The sequence below is a fragment of the Copadichromis virginalis genome, linkage group LG7 (assembly GCF_057382275.1).
Source record: "Copadichromis virginalis isolate Kocher_CV1m ecotype Utaka linkage group LG7, C_Virginalis_male_GT1.1, whole genome shotgun sequence".
Classification (NCBI taxonomy): Eukaryota; Metazoa; Chordata; class Actinopteri; order Cichliformes; family Cichlidae; genus Copadichromis; species Copadichromis virginalis.
In genome coordinates this window covers 67,379,448-67,399,137 of record NC_140624.1, presented here as the reverse complement: position 1 = coordinate 67,399,137, position 19,690 = coordinate 67,379,448, and the positions used below count along the sequence as shown (strand labels likewise).

Genomic DNA, 19,690 nt, shown 5'->3' with positions numbered 1-19,690 from the left:
AAACAGAATCGGGGGCGCCTCCGGAATTTTTTCATTGGGGTGGCCATATGAGGGCCACTAAAAATATTGGAGTGGCACACGAAAAGCAGAATTTCCAGTTTTATTATGCTGTTCTTAAATACATGAGTTACTTGGAAAATGTGGCAAAAACACAGAGACGAATGATATGCCGAGTTCATTTCCTGCTATTAAAGTTGACGATTGTTAGCAGAAGCAAATTAAGATCCATTCTCCCAGGAAGGAGTTCAGTTTAAAAGCAAAGTTGTTCAGGAAAGACAAACAAGTGTCGGATCATGTCAGAGTGTGATGCCTGTCTCTGTGTTGCCCCTGAGATGCACCATTGATCTTTCCAGGGGTCGGCACCGGCTTTTCTGCGACCTGACATGGATCAAATACCTGTAAAAATATTCATAATATGTTAACATGTTTCAAAACCAACTGCATTTCGTTGCCCTGTACCTGTGCATGTGCAATGACAATAAAGTTGAATTCTATTCTATTCTATTCTATTTATTGGTACAAAATCATCTTTCAACATCACATTTATTTAAAATTATTATTTAACATAACAAAGTCTTGACGTGGGGAGGTTGGCACTGGAGGTGGTGGTGGGGGTCGCCCCCTGCTGGTCATTCTATAACGTCAGATCCCGAAGCCACGCCCATCTTTTAGCCTGCCAGATGTTTATCGTGTTTTGCTAACTTCTGTAGCTATTAACACTTTATCGAGCGTTGGAGTTTTGCGGCTTCACCAAACACGGAGCTTTAAATTTAGTTTTACCTTAGGTGAGTTTAGATGTTTTTTGGGACACTCAGGCACCCCTACATTTGATCATACCACCCATTAAAATAGAATAGAAGGAGTAGCAATAATAACAATGTATCTTATATGTCTTCTGATATTATATTTTGGCAGCTGGTCTACTGGAGACAGGATCCAATAAAAACAGGTTTAAATGTCCGGTGTTGCTGCTGTAATGATGTTACAGTGCACTCACACACAGGTGCTGCTGCTTCAACAGCAGGTTTGTCAGGAATAAATACGACTTTTTGGGGGGAGGTTTTTGTTGCTGTGGCAGAAAGAAAATGAAGAGGTCATTTCACAAACTCTTATAATGTTTCTTTAGGGCCATTAGTTTGCTGACACATCACTAGTTACCACCCAAGGAGCTGGTGTACTTCATAATTTTAGTTTGTTAACGATTTTTATTCCTATTTTGGTCGAATTGAGCTTCAGTGTTCGTTTACAGCTCCAAGTGCAGGTGAGAGTAAGTCAGAGGATGTGATCTGTCAATGTTCAACAGCAGCTTTAACTTACTTTAGAAAGCTCTGGTCAGCATGATTGAGCCTTTGCCTCAGGTTTGGTAAATAAAGGGTACGAGATAAAACTGGTGTATAATTTTGAAATGTGCGATTATTCATACTGAATTAGTTTTAGACCCAGATCTAAGTAATTACGCTTGTTTTGATGGTAACATTGTCACGATTCGTTGAAATGAAGCTTGCAAATGTGAAAAAAGCTGACTACATTTGCAATCATCATGTGCTGTTTATATTAACTGCGAGGCACTGCATGCATGACAATATGACCGGGGCTGAGCCCCCTAAAAGTTTGGTTCTAGAATCGCCCCTGGTTTTATACAAGACAGACATGAACTGGAAGAATCGACAGTGGACTGAAAACTGAACACATTACAAAGGCAAATTAAAATAATTTGTTCCTTTTCTTTTTGGGAAATGCGATTTGTATATTTGTGTAATAAGTTAATCTTGTAATATATTAAGGTCCCTAGGTTTATGCATTGTTTGTGTAAGCATGCCCGCATGTTCTTGTGTCATCTTTCAATCAATAAAAAAATAAAAATAATATTGTCTTTGTACCTTACTGCTTGGTATCAAGAAATGTTTTAATAAAAATAATCTCAACATTAGCTGATCGCAATAAGTTGCAAATTTTGAGCTAATCATATAATTGTTTTTTTTAACGCCACCACCTACAAAACCCAGTCAATCGTTTTAGAGCAGCTGTCAGCCTGAAGTACTTATATTCCTGTTAAGCTGATCATTATTATTATACTGTCAGCCATGCCTGATTTATGCGCTCAGATATTCTTTGAAATGAAGTTTGCTGCAGAAATGTTCCCTCTGCGTCATTTGTGTTGGACTGGAAGCAAAATGAGAGTCTGACACGAGTGAAGAGAAATTGTTTAAGTTATTTTCCCTTTTATACACTTTGTTTTCATTCGAGTGAACTCACAGCAACTCCCAGAAAGGACTCGGCAATGTTTGCTTGTTCTCTCTGTGTGAGCAACTCTGAGCGTCAGGGGTGGACGTGATATTTCAAACAGCACATCAGTGCGTTTATGTATTGGGTGCCCGGAAATTTTTCCAAATAAACACAGCTTGATTCAACCTGGGTGGGCAGACTTATCAAGCGACTAATTCTATAAACAGATGAGGGAATAACCCGGCACCTCATTGGTTGTTGGGCAGAGGAGGGGGACATGAGGGAGTTTCAGCGCAATGAAATTTTAATTAATGTGGGTGGGCTAAGAGCAGCACCGACTGTTTATGATGGACAATTTATTTCCCAGTGCAAAGTCAACATAACACAGCAAACGTACAACAATTATTAACATTTTTCTGGGGCCCTCATGAGGCTGGAGAGTCAGTCAGTGGAGGAGTGGAGCTGCGGGAGCAGGCTCAACTTTCCCCGGGACACACTGCGGCTTTCCCGCCGTCATGACTCTCTACCACGGCCGTCTGCCGTCGCTCGGTGTGACATCTTCGGCTTTGAGCCTGTCCGCCCCCCCGCTGATCTACCTGTACGGAGGCGACAGCGGCGGGGTCGTGCCCACCGCCCTGAGCTTCGTGCCGGCCCGCCAGGAGCCCCCGCAGAAGCCGCCCTACAGCTACATCGCGCTCATCGCCATGGCCATCAAGAGCGCACCGGAGCAGCGCGCCACGCTCAGCGGCATCTACCAGTTCATCATGGACCGATTCCCCTTCTATCACGACAACAAACAGGGCTGGCAGAACTCGATCCGTCACAACTTGTCCCTGAACGACTGCTTCATCAAGGTGCCCCGGGAGAAGGGCCGGCCGGGCAAAGGCAGCTACTGGACGTTGGACACCAAGTGTCTGGATATGTTTGAAAACGGCAACTACCGCCGGAGGAAGAGGAAGGCGAAGTGTCAGCAGGAGGCTCTGGACTCCAAGGCCACCGGGCACAAGCGCACCAAGGCCCCCGGGCAACCTAGGGACCCTCAGACCTCCCCGAAACATCAAGCTGGCTCGAGGGTAACAGAAGCACCCGCGAGGGATGAGGAGGAGGAGGCGAGGACGCCCGCAGACAGGAAACATATTCTTGGCGAGTTGAATCACGCGGAACAGCCGCAGAGCCCCTCCACGCAGAGACTTAAAGTGCCCCCCAACCAACACAGCAGTCAGGCCGCCGGCAGGGAGCTTCACGCCCCACAGCCCGAGCCGTGCTCCGCGCCGAAACGCGCTGCGCTGTGGACGGACGACGCTCATCTCCCAGACGAGACCCTTGACCCGAAATCAGAGGAGAGGAAGTCTGCGTTCAGCCAAAGAGAAAGAGGTCCTCTCTGCACCGTCAGCTGCGCAGGAAACACAAACTTGGCCGTACCTGCGCCAGACAGGCCGAAGGGGAACACACTGAGCAGGGACAAATCCAAAGGTTTCAGCATAGACAGTATTTTAGCGAAGAGCGAGGACGAAATACGAGGCAGCATCCTCGGCCTGCCGGCCGAGACATGCGCACAGGGCCAAAATCCGGCTTTCAGCGCGTCCGTGGTCCTCGGCGCGCGTCAGCATCAGTTGTATCAGATGGGATTCCCTTTCTGCTCTTACTTGTCGCTGTCCTACCCTGACAAAGTGCTGCATTTTAAATGACCGGCAGACTTTCGTGCGTTTTACGCACCAAACGCGTAAAAGTGTAAAGTCTGTGTTTAGCTTTACACGCAGAGACACGAAACAAGATCTCTGCCATCATCTACTTTAAAGTTCGGACAAAAATGAACAAAGAGCGTCAAGAAGACTTTTATCTTCATCTTTACGCATGCGTCATTTTCAGGTTTGTGATTATATTCAGTTTTTTCCTCCCAAATCTGTTGCTCCTCAGAAATTATGGCTGCACAAAACATAATGCTCAGTACAATAAAAGGATGTCGTCCCTGCCATGTAAATATTTACGGATATTCTCATATGCTACACTTTACTCATGATGGTGAAACCCCATAAAGCAAGAACAGTGCGTAATTTAAAAAAGAATTTTAATTGTCGTGACTGGGCCTGAAGATGCCGTACAATATGAAGTTTAGTACTCAGTAATGATGTAACCAAAACCTATTATTATTTTCCACTCTGCTCTGGATTTGAACATTTATTTTACTGCAAAATAAAATTTAGCCAAAAATGTTGACGTGATTTATTTTAAATTGTGGTACGAAAGAATAAATAGAAACACTGCTGGAAAACTGCACCTTTGTTTCCCCCCCGTTGTTTTAAGAAAAATGAGACGACGTGTTTGGTTTTGTTCATTTTCATTAAAGTTTATGAGTTTAAAAAATGAAATAAAACCCATATCAGGGCTTTCACCAACGGAAACATCAGCAGCAACAGAACTGAAAAACTGGACACTGCCTTGTAGTTTAAGGACAGACAGACATTCCATTATTAAAAGTTGATGCTTATCTAAAAAATTATAACAAAGTTTCATTGAAATCAAAAACATGTACCGTTTGAGAACAGAGAGATACATTGTGCATTTACAGAATTCATAAAAATTCAATTAATAAAAAAACATGAAAATGTTCTGGGGAAATCAGAGAATGTAACTTCATATTTGTGAACACAGCAAAGTATTTAAATCATGTTTTTCCAAGTTGAGCGGCAGTAAGAATGTGCGGTGATGGTGCTTTATTTCAGTGGAATGAGAGAGCAGAGGCAGCCGGGCAGTTTTTGGAGGGCAGCTTTATAAATAAACATCATGCTGTGCTGCTCCCTGGTATTTGTTGAGGAGGACCGGCCCACCTTTGCATTTCATACGGTGAGAAAAGATTATCGACCGCAATGAAATGCAGTGCGATGTGATAAAAGGAATCAAAAGGCTTCCAGGTGGAGGAGGAAGCATTCATATGAACAGTGGCGAGCACAGAAAACAATTGTAGATCATGATTATGATCAGTAAGAGACACATCCATATAGTTTCTTCCACATCCAGCATTCATCCAGAGTCTGAAGCATTTAGATCATTTTATGTTTTTTTATGTTTTATGTTATCATGTTATCATTTTATGAGATCTAGCTTCCACCAACTGCGCCTTATCTCTAAGGCTAGGCATTATATTCCGCATGAGGACCTGGAGAAGCTTATTCACGCTTTTGTGACCTCCAGGTTGGATTATTGTAACTCCTTGTACTATGGTCTTCCTTCTTCTCTTCTTCTTAAACTGCAAACAGTCCAAAATGCAGCAGCCCGCCTTTTGACTGGTACCAGGAAATTTTGCCATATTACCCCTGTCCTAGCTAGCCTGCATTGGCTGCCCATAAAGTACCGTATTCAATTTAAAATATTACTCCTTACTTTCAAAACTATTAATAAATTAGCGCCAAGTTATCTTAGTGAACTTCTCAAACCACATACTCCTGCTAGAACACTCAGATCTGCCACTCAACTACTTCTGACCCAACCCAGATCTCGACTGAAGTCCCGGGGTGACCGTGCGTTTGCTCTGGCTGCCCCGGTACTGTGGAATACCCTTCCTCTCGACCTCCGCGCATCTGATTCCATTGCACTGTTCAAATCACGATTAAAAACCCACTTATTCAATCTTGCCTTTCCCTCTAGTTAATATTTCTTTTATGATTTTATATCATGCACTTCTATGCTCATTTAAATTCTTGTTTGCTCTGTACCTGTTGCTTTCCTATGTATTAGTGACAGTTATCTGTTTGCATATTTAGTACTTGCTTTGGTCCTATTTCTATTATCCTCCTCCTATACTCTATTTTACTTGTTAAGCACCTTGGCATACCCTTGGTTTTTAAGTGTGCTTTATAAATAAAGTTTATTATTATTATTATTATTATGTTTGGAACCAGCGGTTTCAGCTTTTGCCCACAAAGGGTTTGATTATAGAGCAGTCCAGGCTGGATGGTGACCTTGTGAAGGTGAAGCTTAAAGTAATTTACCAGTATTTATACATACTGTACGTGTGGATATATTTGGCACAGCCACACAGATCTGTGTGTGAAGGTGTTCTCCTAAATACCTGCTTAAATCAGTGCAATCAGTCATATGGTACACCCTGTGCAAGGTGGCAACACCAGGTCCCCCAGGCGCCCCCAAAAGTCCACAGTTTACTTATCATTTCAGCCTAATGATGATGATATATTAGCACAGTTTAGGTTAAATACATAGACCTTAAGTGCTTTATTTTCTGCTGAGCTTATTTGTTTAAGTTTGTGTTTCAAAGTGTGTTTTAATCAACACCCAGAAAACCAGGAACCATCCGTCAGTGAAAATGGGGAAAATCTTTGTTTTACTGAAGTTCACATAATCCAGAGTTTCAGCTGCAGCTGTCAAATTCACCAAATCTAGGACTACAAAAAGAAACGGCATGTTTTTATTGTTTGCAGCGCTGACCATGACCTAAACTCAACGTCCATTTATCAGCTTTCCTTGGGCCTTTAACCATGTCTGAGGTCACCTGCAAACAACATTTAGGAACACGTTTTTTGGTTCAACTGTTTCCACATCAAGAATGAGTTTGTAAAAATCACAGTAAATAATAATAAAAAAATCTAAATCTCAAAGGAACCAAACAACAAAAACAGTAATAATCCTATATAATAATTTTCTCATGTTTAAACTTTTTGTATTTTTTAATTCTGGTACCTTTTTCTCATTTATATTATTACATTAAGAGTTAAAGCTAAAACTTCAAACAGCACGAAAGGCAAATGAACAAAACAAATTCTCACCATAAAGCTGAAATATTAATACTAAATCATAAAAGTGTAAAATACTTATGACTTATGACTCCTCTCCAAACCAGCAGCTGTGATTCCATGCAGGTAAACGCAACGACACGCTGAAGCATTCACATAACTAACAGCTCAACACACTCCAGCTATTTTATTCATGCTCATGTGTTCATATAGAATTATGTAACACACAGCCTCATGTTTATTTAATTCTATATTTATACAAAACAATTATCATCATTTGTTGCAATCTATCTTATGTCTGTTTGCTCCATTAATACACAAGCTGGAGCAGTCTGCATCAGGCTGTAAATTCCCTCCTTGCATCCAGACAGATCCGGGCTGGAGTGTGACTGTTTCCTCAGGAATATCAAAATGATTTCTTCCACTTTCTCTTCTTTCAATTCAAGAAATTTTGAGCGCTCTCTCAATGGAGGAATTCTTCCAAAAATAATTAAATCTGGATCCGGATCAACAACAAAAGTTAATCACTTCTACATTTCTCCAAAAGCAGCTTCAGATGTTCAAATGCATCAAGCACTTTTTGAGTAAACTTATAGAAGAAGAATCAGCCCTGTTATCTCCACCCCTCTGTGGAGATAATAAGGACATCAGTCCTTTGCAATCCTGCAATTTGTAACATAATAACTTTGATCTGTATTTTTTTTTTTAATGACAGAAAATGAAGGGCGTTTTCTGGTGTGTGTGTGGTTGGGGGGAGGGGGGGGGGGGGTTCTAATATAACACATCCTGGAAAGTGTTTGGAAACGAACACATTTCTGCCATGATTGCAATCGGTTATTAAAATGCAACCTGCTTGATTTTCTAAACGCTTCAGTCCGTAGCGCACTCAGAGGTGGTACGACAGTGACTAAGCTGGACGCAGCATTTGTCCTGCTTCCTGTCTGCTGGGTGACGTGTGGCTGACGCACTCGTTTTTATAAGGTTGCTATTCACTTGAAAATTTACAGCTTTTGAAACAAAAGTGTCATTTATTGCTGAAGCGTTTTAAATTATGGAGACAAAGAGACTTCTTGTATTTCAAACTTCTCACAAGTATCTCTCATCCTTGCAGCCTGATTTTATCCATGTTAGACTGAAACAAAGTGTATTTAGCATTCCCGCCTTTAAAAAATAAAACACCTCACGTGCAAACATCTAAGATTTAAAATAAGGTTAGAATTATTGTGAAATATCACCTCATAAGTCTTCTTCACTGTGCACTGACCGTAGTCACTGGCTTCATACCTGCAGGAGCAACAAGGTCATGTAAGTGCCAAAGACTGCAGTTCCTCGAATGTCCACTTGAGGCCGTCTCCTCAAAAATGAGGCAACTCCCGTGTAACATGTTCATGTTTACAGCAGAAATAAAGACATTTACAGCCTGGATTAAAAACTACATCGAGTCACTGAACTGAATGTCCTGAAGGTGTTTGTGCTGCCGGAGCCTTTTGGACCATTTTACTGAATTATCTGACAAATAAAATGACTTGCTGTGAGGTGCAGGTATTTGTGTCCGCGTGTTGCCCCCAAACAGTTTATGATCGTAGCTTGATAACCAAGCTTGCTAGCATTAGCTGATAACTTCTACCTACAACAGCTGCGCGTGGCGTGGGTGCAAGGAACGTCACGGCGGTGACAGAGGCCGTATTTTCTGGATTTACTTCTCAGCATACCTGGAAGAAGTGACGAGTTTAACGTACAGACACAGCTTGTGTTTCCTGGTTTCACCGCTAATGCTAACAGCTGAATAACAACCCTGCGTTTGCTCTGGACCGGGAGTCATAAATAGCTAATGAGAAGCCTTTTAAGGTCTGATGGTGCTGAAAGTCCCAAACGAGGGTCTGTGAGCGACTTGTTGTAGAATGACACCTGCAGGAAATCAGAGCGCTGTGCTGACAGCATCATTACAAACACAGAGCAGCCATGTCTAAATATAGGCCCGCCGCTCAGACTCACACTCCGCTGAAAAAGCTGCACTGTTTGAGGCTGTGCAAATCAGGAATGTTTGCTTGAAATAAATAAACTTGCCCACATTTGAGGAGAGGAACTCACAATCACAAGCATTTCCTGTGTATAGGATTCTTTTGGTCGGACGTGTAAATAAAACATGATGAAAACCTCAGAAGGGAAAGATGGCGAGAGAGGAGTGGAAAGAAGAGGAGTGACTGGACTCGACGCTCGGGCTCTCCGAGGTCTGGGTGCGTTTCATACCGACACATAAACCAGCGTAATTGGCTCCGCTGGTTCCTCGTCCTCCAGCGATTTCCAAAGTCTTCTGAAAACAAAGCAGATTAATAAATGTTGGTTATCTGATGGTGTCTGTGAGTGTTTGAACAGTAAGAGATCCTCCTGAGAAAGCAACTCAGACAAAAGGGAAATCCTGTCGCTTCTATTTATTATGCGAGAAAACAAACTTTGCTGATGGGCCGTGGTCACAGATCTTTAACATGCACGGAGCCAGCATTGGCACCGGGCTGAACTCTGCAGCAGGGACCTGGAGGTGGCTTCCAGTCCCTTCCTGTGAGAGGCTTAGGATTGTGGACTATGCAGGATTTGCTCATCAGAGCAACTATGTGACACATTTCTTTTGAATGGAGCTCGTCATTGTCCTTTATGTCATCCTTCAGTCAAAGTGACATCGTCTTTAGATTGAATAAAATCGTGACTGGATTCGTGACTCCGTCCAGAAGAGCAGCGCAGACGGAAAAACCCCACAAAACCCCACTAATCATCCCACCATGTGGTTTGCGGCTCTGTGTTTCCATAAATGCATCTTGCCTCATTTTGCATACCGTTGTGTTTGTTTTTGTGTATCTTCTGTGTCTAGTTTTGTGTTTCTTTATGGCTTTTTATGTGTTTTGTACATCATTGTGGTCTTTTTGTTTGTCTATGACGTCCTTTTTTGGTCAATTTTTGTCTCATTTTGGTGTGTGGGTCATTCTGAGACTAAATCTGGTAGTTTTCTTTTGCTCATCTGTTTTGCATTTGCTTTTTGAGCTTATGTTTGTACTCGTCTTTTTTTGTAATTGTTTCACTCATTTTAACTTCTTATCACATTATTTCATCCATCTGCATGTCTTTATTTGGCAGCTAACTTTGGTCAGTGTGTGGTTGTTTGATGTCTGACTTTTTTGTGTCTTTTTCAGGTCCCTGTCTTTGTCTTTGCGTTTGTTTTACATCAGTTTCAAGTGGTTTTGCATTTTTTTTGTCTCTTTGTGGACATTTTGTGATCACTGTGTCTGTGGTTGTTTTCACATCTTTGTTGTTTTGTGTCATTTTAAGTCCTTTTTGTTTCTGAGGTTGTTTTTCCTTTTCTGTTTTTTTTTGTCTCTGTGTATTCTAAGAAATAAAAACTGTCTAACCCTTAAATCATTTTCGATTGTTGTCATGTCACACATTGTTCTTCACATTTCTATTCTTATTGTCAAAATCTCTTTAATCTGTCCTCTTCCTTCACTCTTTTTCTTTCTACCAGCCATAAAGGTAATGCATGTTTCCTTGGTCAGGACTGATTTTTTCCTTTTATTGAATCCAAACAAAGCAGAAGAGAAGGCATCACTTCCTGTCTGACAGAGCAGAAACACCCACCAGACCGTTGGTGTGTTTAGAACATTAAATGTAGAAGCTTTCATCAGGTTGAATCACTGTTCTGTTTAATAATCCATCGTACAGGACAGAGCAGCAAAATGGACTCATATTTATATGAAAGGGTTTCAGGTCGGCCCACGAAGACGTCCAAGGAAAGTGAGTGCAAAATTTACAAATGCTGAAAACTGAACAGAAATGATTTTATTGCCTGAGCGAGTTCTCTTTCAAATGGGCATGCAGAGTTTACTGTGCTTGTTTCATCTCAAACTTGTTACTTGGAAGAAGCAATCTAACCTTTCCTCCACCAACAAGTTAACATTTGCTTTAGCCTCACAGTAAAATGTGTCAACAGCAACTTTGCTCTCCAGTGTTAAACATATTTTTGTAATAGGGTTCTCATTAAATTATGAAATGCTTCTTTGTTTTCTATTGGCTCGCCCTGGCCTCATGTCTAATTTTTCTCAACTATAAAACCGTTGACCTGACTTTTGGTTCACATGTTCTTCCTCCCTCCTCCGGCTGAGTTGTAATCACTGTGATTCACACGGCACTAACTACACAGGACTTTAGCCAAACTGCATAACTCAGTTGTTATTGCGGCAAATAATAATCTAGTTCAATAAATATTTAATTAAATCAATGTGGTGCAAAGGTGTCTCAATCAAATAAAATAATACATATTTCTCTGGAGTTTCAGGCTGCAGTGCTTTTTCTGAAGTGTGTATCTGCTAACTTACACGGAACATTTCTGTGTTGTTCCACAGTTCTGTGTTGCATATCATGGTAACCCTACAAGCATGCTCTCCATATGTGAATGTGTTTAATATGACGGGGATTAGAGCTGATCAAAGCACCAAAGCAGGGTTGGACCCAAATAATAATACAGACCACTCTGTTCACACAAACCTCCACAGCCTAACAATATTTAGATCTGTCGGTGTCATGCGTTTTACTAATATTACTACCATATAGTAAAATATAAAGAAATTCATCTTTAATTAGCGCGTAAATGAATCTCGAAATGCACAGTGATGGAGAAACTCTGTAACCTTTGTGTGCACCAGCTGCTTGAAAAGAACAGTTTTTATTACGTTTGTTACCAACATCATGGCAAAGTTTCATTTTCAGATATTACCTTTACACTGACATGTGCGCAGGAGTTATCCAGGATGGAGGCAAATGTGTGTGAACACTGAGGTTTCAGTGCCAGCAAAAGTTCAACTTAATCACAGGCAGAGATGGGCAGTAACGCGTTACAAGTAGGGCTGCCACAAACGATTATTTTGATAGTCAACTAGTCACAGATTATTTTTGCGATTAGTCGACTAATCAGATCATCATCCATTGGAGGTAAAACGTACAGCTTATTGCACCAGCAGCATCTGCTCTTATATAACTATCATTAGCTTACAGCTTTAACTGTTTAAGGTCTGTGCTAACTAAAAATAAAGACAAGATGATAGTTTATTACATTTTAATGAAATTTGCAGATTGTTTCGGTGAAGTTTAATAAACTCCTTGCTATCTAAAATATAACAGGACACCGGAGTAAATTCTCGAGCATCTCACACTTCTGATGATCAGCTGTCTGCTTGACGTTTATTCAGCTGTGTAAAAACTATAACTTTAATCTCAGCCAAACCGATTTACTCAGGAACAAATTGTAACCGAGGACAAGGGATGAGTAAACGGGGCAAAGAAATAATTGATCATTTATTTATTACATGAGTTAAACATACAAATTCCCAGTCGTTTCCAAACAGGACTTACAACACATCCTGCTGATATCCCAGCTGCACATGAGACTTACCACACAAACTGTGCAAAATAACACTACAACCCGTCACACCCCGCTTAGTGACACTGCAATCGTGGCACACACTGCAAACAATTCGGGTCTCAGCGCAGCTGGGAATCAGTGCTATGTATGGCCTGTGATCTGAGAGATAAAGGGAAGTGGCACAAACAATTAAAATAAAAAAAACAAAAGAGAGGTTAGTCCGCCCTCACAAAACTTACTCTCAATCAATAACCGCCTCTACGGCTGGACGGCCTAACCAAAACAAAATTACAAATCAATCAAAAGAACAAAAAAAAAAAAAGGACAGCAGAGAAAGCACAGCTGAAAAACAAACAACATTATCAATTAAAATATTACCCAATAAAATAGCAATTTTATAAAACCATTCAAAATCATGAAACTAAAACAAACACTCAATATACCTACAATATTGATCAGTTTCCCTGCGCGCAGTCGATCTAGGGCTTGATCAATTCTTCTATTAAAATTCGTGGTCACACTAAAAAAGTCCAATGACACATTAAAAAATAGGCACATGCAATAGCAAAAGATCCAAACAAAAAATGGCAAAAGTCTCTTACCGACAGTATACCCACTCGCACCTGAGTGAATTAATTGCCTCTGGTTTTTTCCACAGAAGAGCGCTGACTTCACCCCACACACCCACTACCTTTTCACAGCTCTTCAGCCAATCACCTGGCAGAGAGCAACAAACTGCCAGGTGACACTTGTTACAACCCTCCCCTTCAAAGGGCATCGGCGACCCGACGATGAGCTGAAAAGAGAGCACACTTAAAATTTTGCTCATTTTATAATGGATTGTGGCAATTTAAATGGGTTTGAGTGCTGTCCAGCAGTCTTCCTCATTGACCTACGAGACCCTTGCGTCAAGCTGGCAACATCTTCCTCCCCAGGTTCTAGGTCCCCAGAACAATCCAAATGGGGCACCCCCACATGTGTGGGACTCAACGTCCCTTCCTCCAACACTGCAGAATCGCCTCCATCTCCCTGTTCTGTAAACATCTGTTCCACTTCATCAACCATACTGTTATTTGTGGCCAACATTCCGGTTAGATCATCCTGTTTTGACATTTGTAGGCCACTATCTTGGTCTCCATCCAATTCCCTGATTGGAATGTTTCTCAACTCAGTTCGATGTACTTGTCGAAGTGGACCAGTGTGCCCAGCAGGAGCGACTGAATATACTACGCATTGACCAGGAGGAGGTCGCACTACTTGAAAGGGCGCGGGATCCCAAAAATCTTGAATCTTATTGCGACCTCTTACAGAGTGGTTTCTCATATACACCAAATCGCCCTGCTCCAAATCAGGACTAGCACATTTAGAGGAATTCAAATCTCTCTGAACCCTTCTCCTTTCTAACCGTTGCTGCACAACATCATATGCAGCAGCCAAGGACTTTTGGTGTTCCTGTACCCACTCTTCAAGAGTGACGTCCTCATCAACTTCACTGCCAGCACCCAACCAAAAATCCACTGGCAACCGTGGCTCTCGCCCGAACATCAAATAATATGGAGTCATACCAGTTGACTGATGTACTGTGGTGTTATACGCATATGTGACTTGGGAGAGATGCCGCGGCCACCGGCGCTTTTGTTCAGGAGGCAGGGCACGCAGCAAGTCATGAAGTGTACGATTAAATCGTTCACATTGACCATTACCTTGTGGATGATAGGGTGTCGTCCGACTCTTCTCTATCTTATAAATTTTACACAGCTGTTGCACCAAAGCGCTTTCAAAATTTCGCCCCTGATCAGAATGTATACGGCTTGGAGGCCCAAATAAATGAAACCAATGCTTCACTAAAGCCTCTGCCACTGTACTGGCTCGCTGATCTTTTGTAGGGACAGTCTGAGTATATTTAGAAAAGATGTCAGTCATTACCAAAATATTCTCTTTACCATCAGTTGAGGGTTCAAGTACTGTAAAATCAATTGCCAAAATTTCATGAGGCCGAGATGCAGAAATACTACCCATAAAGGTTTTAATCTTTGGCACAACAGCCTTAGAAAGAACACACCTTTCACAATCTCTGCACCATCTCTCAATATCTGCATACATGTGCGGCCAATAATATCGCGAGCGCACCAACTGCAGTGTACGCTCAACCCCTTGATGGCCATGCTCATCGTGGAGTAAACGAAGGACGCGGCCCTGTAAACACTGTGGCAGCACCAGCTGGTCAACCTCCCTCACTCCATCAGGAGTATGAGTGCAGCGATACAACACAGACTCCCTTTGTTTCATCCGCCCCCATTGACGGACCAATTCCCTCGAACCCTTACCAAGACCATCTCTTTCCTTTGAATCTGGCAACCTGGCCACCTCCCAATACTTTAAGAAGGGACCAATCACAGGGTCTTGTTTCTGTAACGTACAGAGATCAGAGAAAGAACAACCAGGTAAAACACTTATCTCTGCCTGAACACTGGGAATCATCTCACACTGCACTCCAATATCATTAGATAATGGACCATCCAATTCCATTACAGTTCCATGTAGGCGGGACAATGCGTCTGCATTAGCATTCTGAGCCCCAGGCCGGTATTTTATGGTCAAATCAAAAGCGGCCAGCTCTGATGCCCACCTCTGTTCTGTGGCACCTAGCTTTGCCGTGGACAGATGGCTTAGTGGGTTATTATCTGTAAATACAGTGCAACGATGACCCAAAAGATACTCCCTAAACTTTTCAGTGACGGCCCACTTGAGAGCTACAAGCTCAAGCTTCATGGAACTATAATTTCTCATATTCCTCTCTGTAGGCTTTAAGCTCCGACTGGCAAAAGCTATTGGCCGCAATTTACCCTCATACTCCTGGGAAAGCACTGCCCCTAGACCCCCATAGCTTGCATCTACTTCCAATGTAAATGGCTTCTGAAAATCAGCAAAAGCAAGCACTGGTGCAGAAACCAGAGCAGCCTTGAGCTGATGAAAACTTTGTTCACACTCCAAATCCCAAGAATCCAATAACGGTTTTGGGGGGGTCCTACCTTTTCTACCTGGAGGGAGGAGTGCAGAGACCAATCTATGCAAGGGAGCAGCCATGCGTGAAAAACCAGCTATGAATCTCCTATAATAACTAGCAAATCCTAAAAAGGAACGCAGTTCTGCTAGATTGCTGGGCGTTTTCCAATCCCGCACTGCAGCTATTTTATCTGGATCAGTAGAAATTCCTTCGGCAGACACCACATGCCCCAAATATTTCACTTGCCTCTGGAAAAACTGGCACTTGGAGAGTTTCACTTTAAGCCCCTCTTTATCCAGACGAGAGAAGATTTCTTCCAACCGCTCCAAATGCTGTTGCACGGAGGATGAAAAAACAATCACATCATCCAAATACAAAAGCACCGACTGATGTCTGCAATCTCCAAACAAACGCTCCATCAGGCGCTGAAATGTACTGGGTGCATTACACAAACCAAACGGCATGCGGTTGAACTCAAACAAACCAAATGGGGTACAAAATGCAGTTTTAATCTTATCCTTCTCAGCCATTTCCACCTGATTATAACCACTAGCCAGGTCCAAAGTGGAAAACCACTGAGCACCAGTCAAAGCATCCAAGGATTCTTCAATCCTTGGCAGAGGAAATGCATCCTTTCTGGTCTTGGCGTTTAACTGTCTATAATCGACACACATGCGTAGACTTCCATCCTTCTTTTGAACAAGAACTATTGGGGATGAGTACGGACTACTACTTTCTCTGATGATGCGAGCTTGCAGCAGCTGTTTGATATGATCCCTTGCCAGTTCATACTGAGACGGAGGGATTCGCCTGTATGGTTGTCGCACTGGTGTTTCATCTATCAAAGGAATTTCATGAGTGATCAATTTACTACAACCAACATCCAACTCATTCTTGGCAAACACGCCGCTATACTTCTGCAATAAAACTTTTGCTTGCCGTTTCTCGCTCTCCTCAAGACTTTCAAATTCAGGCAGATCCAATTCCGCTGCATTGTCTGCCATTGTATGACTGGAAATATAAGCTGTACAACACTGTGAATTTACAGAGACCTGTATTTCAGAGTTACCCTCTGCTAGCACACTGGCCAGTTGAACTGTAGCAATCACCCGACGAGGTGTCAAATAGACATCAGTTTTACCAACATTAGTAACTGGAACAAAAGCCTCCCCTCCTTCTCCCTTTACCAATGAAGGAGACACCAATAGGCCTTCCGGGAGAAAACCATCATCAGGCCCGAGGGGTTCAATCAAGAGGTCAATAGGTGTATTCACAGGCATCTTTGGACAGGTAACAGGAACATAACTTTGCGTTCCAGCTGGAACACAGAAAGACTTCTTACCCTGTACTCTAACACGATGGGGTTCAGGAGAATTTGCCATGGCCTCCATCATTTGGCAGTATCTCAACGCTCTTCTCCAACCACGTGGCGCAGTCTTCAAAACTGGAGCTTCCCAGAGGTCAGAACCATATTGTTTACACAATTCAGAGTAAAGGGGGTTCAATACATTCATTCCTAACACACCAGGTACAGATGTCTTTTTCTGTGCCATGTGGCTATCTGTTGGATCTCCCACAATCAACACCCCTCGACGAGGTAGGTGAATTCCCAGGATTGTAACATCCAACTCAATATACCCAGAATAAGGAATTTGTAGGCCATTAGCTGCTTTAAGTCCCAACCAACCACAGTCTTTAAGCTTTTTATCACTGAGATGAGAAAAGTTATTTTTAAAAGAGCTTTCTGTGATTGTTGTGACCATGGACCCTGTGTCCAGCAAACATGAAATAATAACCCCACCCAAATCAACCTCCCCTTCCAAGCATTCACCAACTAGATGACCGAGTTCTACATTACTGGAGCCTTGCAACCCTCCCACCAGTGTGTGGCTCTGTGCACTGGTGGGTACTAGTTTTCCGCCGCCCCAGTAGTTTGGCCATCAGCCCTAGCTGCTCTTTCATGCTGATTTCCATCAGAATTGGGTAATATCGGGCAAAATCGGGCAATATGTCCAATTTGCTCACACCTAAAACAAATGGGTTTACCATTCACCGTCCTTCTACGTCGAGAAGTGTGATTGCTAGAAGCAGCCACCTCCTGTGGGTTTAATGCCTTAATGACCAACTCTAATTGTGTCTGTTGGGCTTTAAAAAGGGACACCAACTCAGCATATTCTGATGTTCTAGAATCGACACTTTCACAAGAAGCTTGCATATCTGCAGAGACTGAAACAGACTGATTATATCTAGACCTAAAAGGCTGATTCTCATACTGTGCCATCCACCTGGTCGCTTCGGCTCTCGCCTCACGAATCGTCCACTGTGGGTTGGCATTAATCAAATCTCTCAGCCTGATCCTCAATGTCAGATCTCTAACACCATCACAAAATTGATCACGCAGATCTTTTGAAGCTTTTCTTGCGGCTTCCTCATCCATTTTAATAATCTGGTCCATTAAGGCCATCAAGGAATGAGAAAAGTCAATTAAGGACTCGCCTTCTAATTGTTTACGATTGAAAAATCTGCGTTGCAAAGAAATGTGGGAATCTAAGCAACTGTACATTTCTTTCAGTGTATCAAAAATTTTCTCAACATTTTCTTTCTGTTCCTTTGGCAAAAACTTTATCTCAGTGCGTGCAGTACCCTCTAAATGGTTAAAAATGATTTGAGCTTGCTCTTTTTCTGTTCTGCCTCTCGTGCGCACAAAGTCTCTCATTTGCTCAATCCACTCATCTAGAGTCAGTGAGCCCATATTGTCCAACTTCCCTGAAAATGTTGGCAACTTTCTATCCTGTTGTACGTATACCACAGGATTGGGTCTCACAGTCTCTGATTCACTTCCTGTAGCTCCTGTTGATGTAGAGGGCCTCTCTGTACCCACAGATGCTGTTTTCAAGTCTAAGTTCATTCTCCAACTCCTGTATACGTTGGGCCATTGTTTGTTGCTCGCTTCCCTCCATGATGGCGATCGAGACCTGGCTGCTCCTTCTCTCCAATCTTACAAACCTGTCCCTGCTGTCCTTACAAAATAACAAAACAAAATGGCCACTCCCTTGAATCCTGTCGACAACGCCAAAATGTAACCGAGGACAAGGGATGAGTAAACGGGGCAAAGAAATAATTGATCATTTATTTATTACATGAGTTAAACATACAAATTCCCAGTCGTTTCCAAACAGGACTTACAACACATCCTGCTGATATCCCAGCTGCACATGAGACTTACCACACAAACTGTGCAAAATAACACTACAACCCGTCACACCCCGCTTAGTGACACTGCAATCGTGGCACACACTGCAAACAATTCGGGTCTCAGCGCAGCTGGGAATCAGTGCTATGTATGGCCTGTGATCTGAGAGATAAAGGGAAGTGGCACAAACAATTAAAATAAAAAAAAACAAAAGAGAGGTTAGTCCGCCCTTACAAAACTTACTCTCAATCAATAACCGCCTCTACGGCTGGACGGACTAACCAAAACAAAATTACAAATCAATCAAAAGAACAAAAAAAAAAAAAGGACAGCAGAGAAAGCACAGCTGAAAAACAAACAACATTATTAAAATATTACCCAATAAAATAGCAATTTTATAAAACCATTCAAAATCATGAAACTAAAACAAACACTCAATATACCTACAATATTGATCAGTTTCCCTGTGCGCAGTCGATCTAGGGCTTGATCAATTCTTCTATTAAAATTCGTGGTCACACTAAAAAAGTCCAATGACACATTAAAAAATAGGCACATGCAATAGCAAAAGATCCAAACAAAAAATGGCAAAAGTCTCTTACCGACAGTATACCCACTCGCACCTGAGTGAATTAATTGCCTCTGGTTTTTTCCACAGAAGAGCGCTGACTTCACCCCACACACCCACTACCTTTTCACAGCTCTTCAGCCAATCACCTGGCAGAGAGCAACAAACTGCCAGGTGACACTTGTTACAAAATAAAATACTAAAAAAAGCCAAACAATTACATTTTTAAGTTATCCAAGTGACTCATATATCATGTTTAACCTGAGTAGCGAAAGACGGCGGTGGGTTTGAAAAAGATTTGCCGGGAGTCCGGTGTTCTCACGGCTCTAGTTAGCCTAGCCCCCAGCTAGCTATCGAGCTAGTGGGTAACAGACGTCTCCGAAAACGTCGGAGCGCTTTTGAAAATATGCGGTGTCTTGATAAACTGAGCAGATATTTGAGGTTTACACAGCTACATTCTCGCCTGAAAATATGTTAAATGTTTATTTTGTGACCCAGAAAGAATAATAAGAGCAATATTAAAACTAACTAGCTGCCACCA

The 19,690-nt window shown here is 42.2% G+C and overlaps 1 protein-coding gene and 1 long non-coding RNA gene across 2 annotated transcripts; one reads left to right on the top strand and one right to left on the bottom strand.

Annotated features, from left to right (window-relative positions):
- Positions 1 to 174: 174 nt before the first annotated feature.
- On the bottom strand, positions 175 to 10,279 carry LOC146706686 (uncharacterized). The gene is made up of 3 exons (XR_014921602.1): positions 8,687 to 10,279; positions 8,210 to 8,258; positions 175 to 396 (listed from the first exon to the last, which is right to left on the bottom strand). It is a non-coding gene; the product is annotated as an uncharacterized LOC146706686 (long non-coding RNA).
- foxl1 (forkhead box L1) lies at positions 2,557 to 4,794 on the top strand. The gene has a single exon (XM_085464894.1). The coding sequence runs from the start codon at positions 2,742 to 2,744 to the stop codon at positions 3,912 to 3,914; it is 1,173 nt and encodes a 390-aa protein (XP_085321020.1). The 5' UTR covers positions 2,557 to 2,741; the 3' UTR covers positions 3,915 to 4,794.
- Positions 10,280 to 19,690: the final 9,411 nt, after the last annotated feature.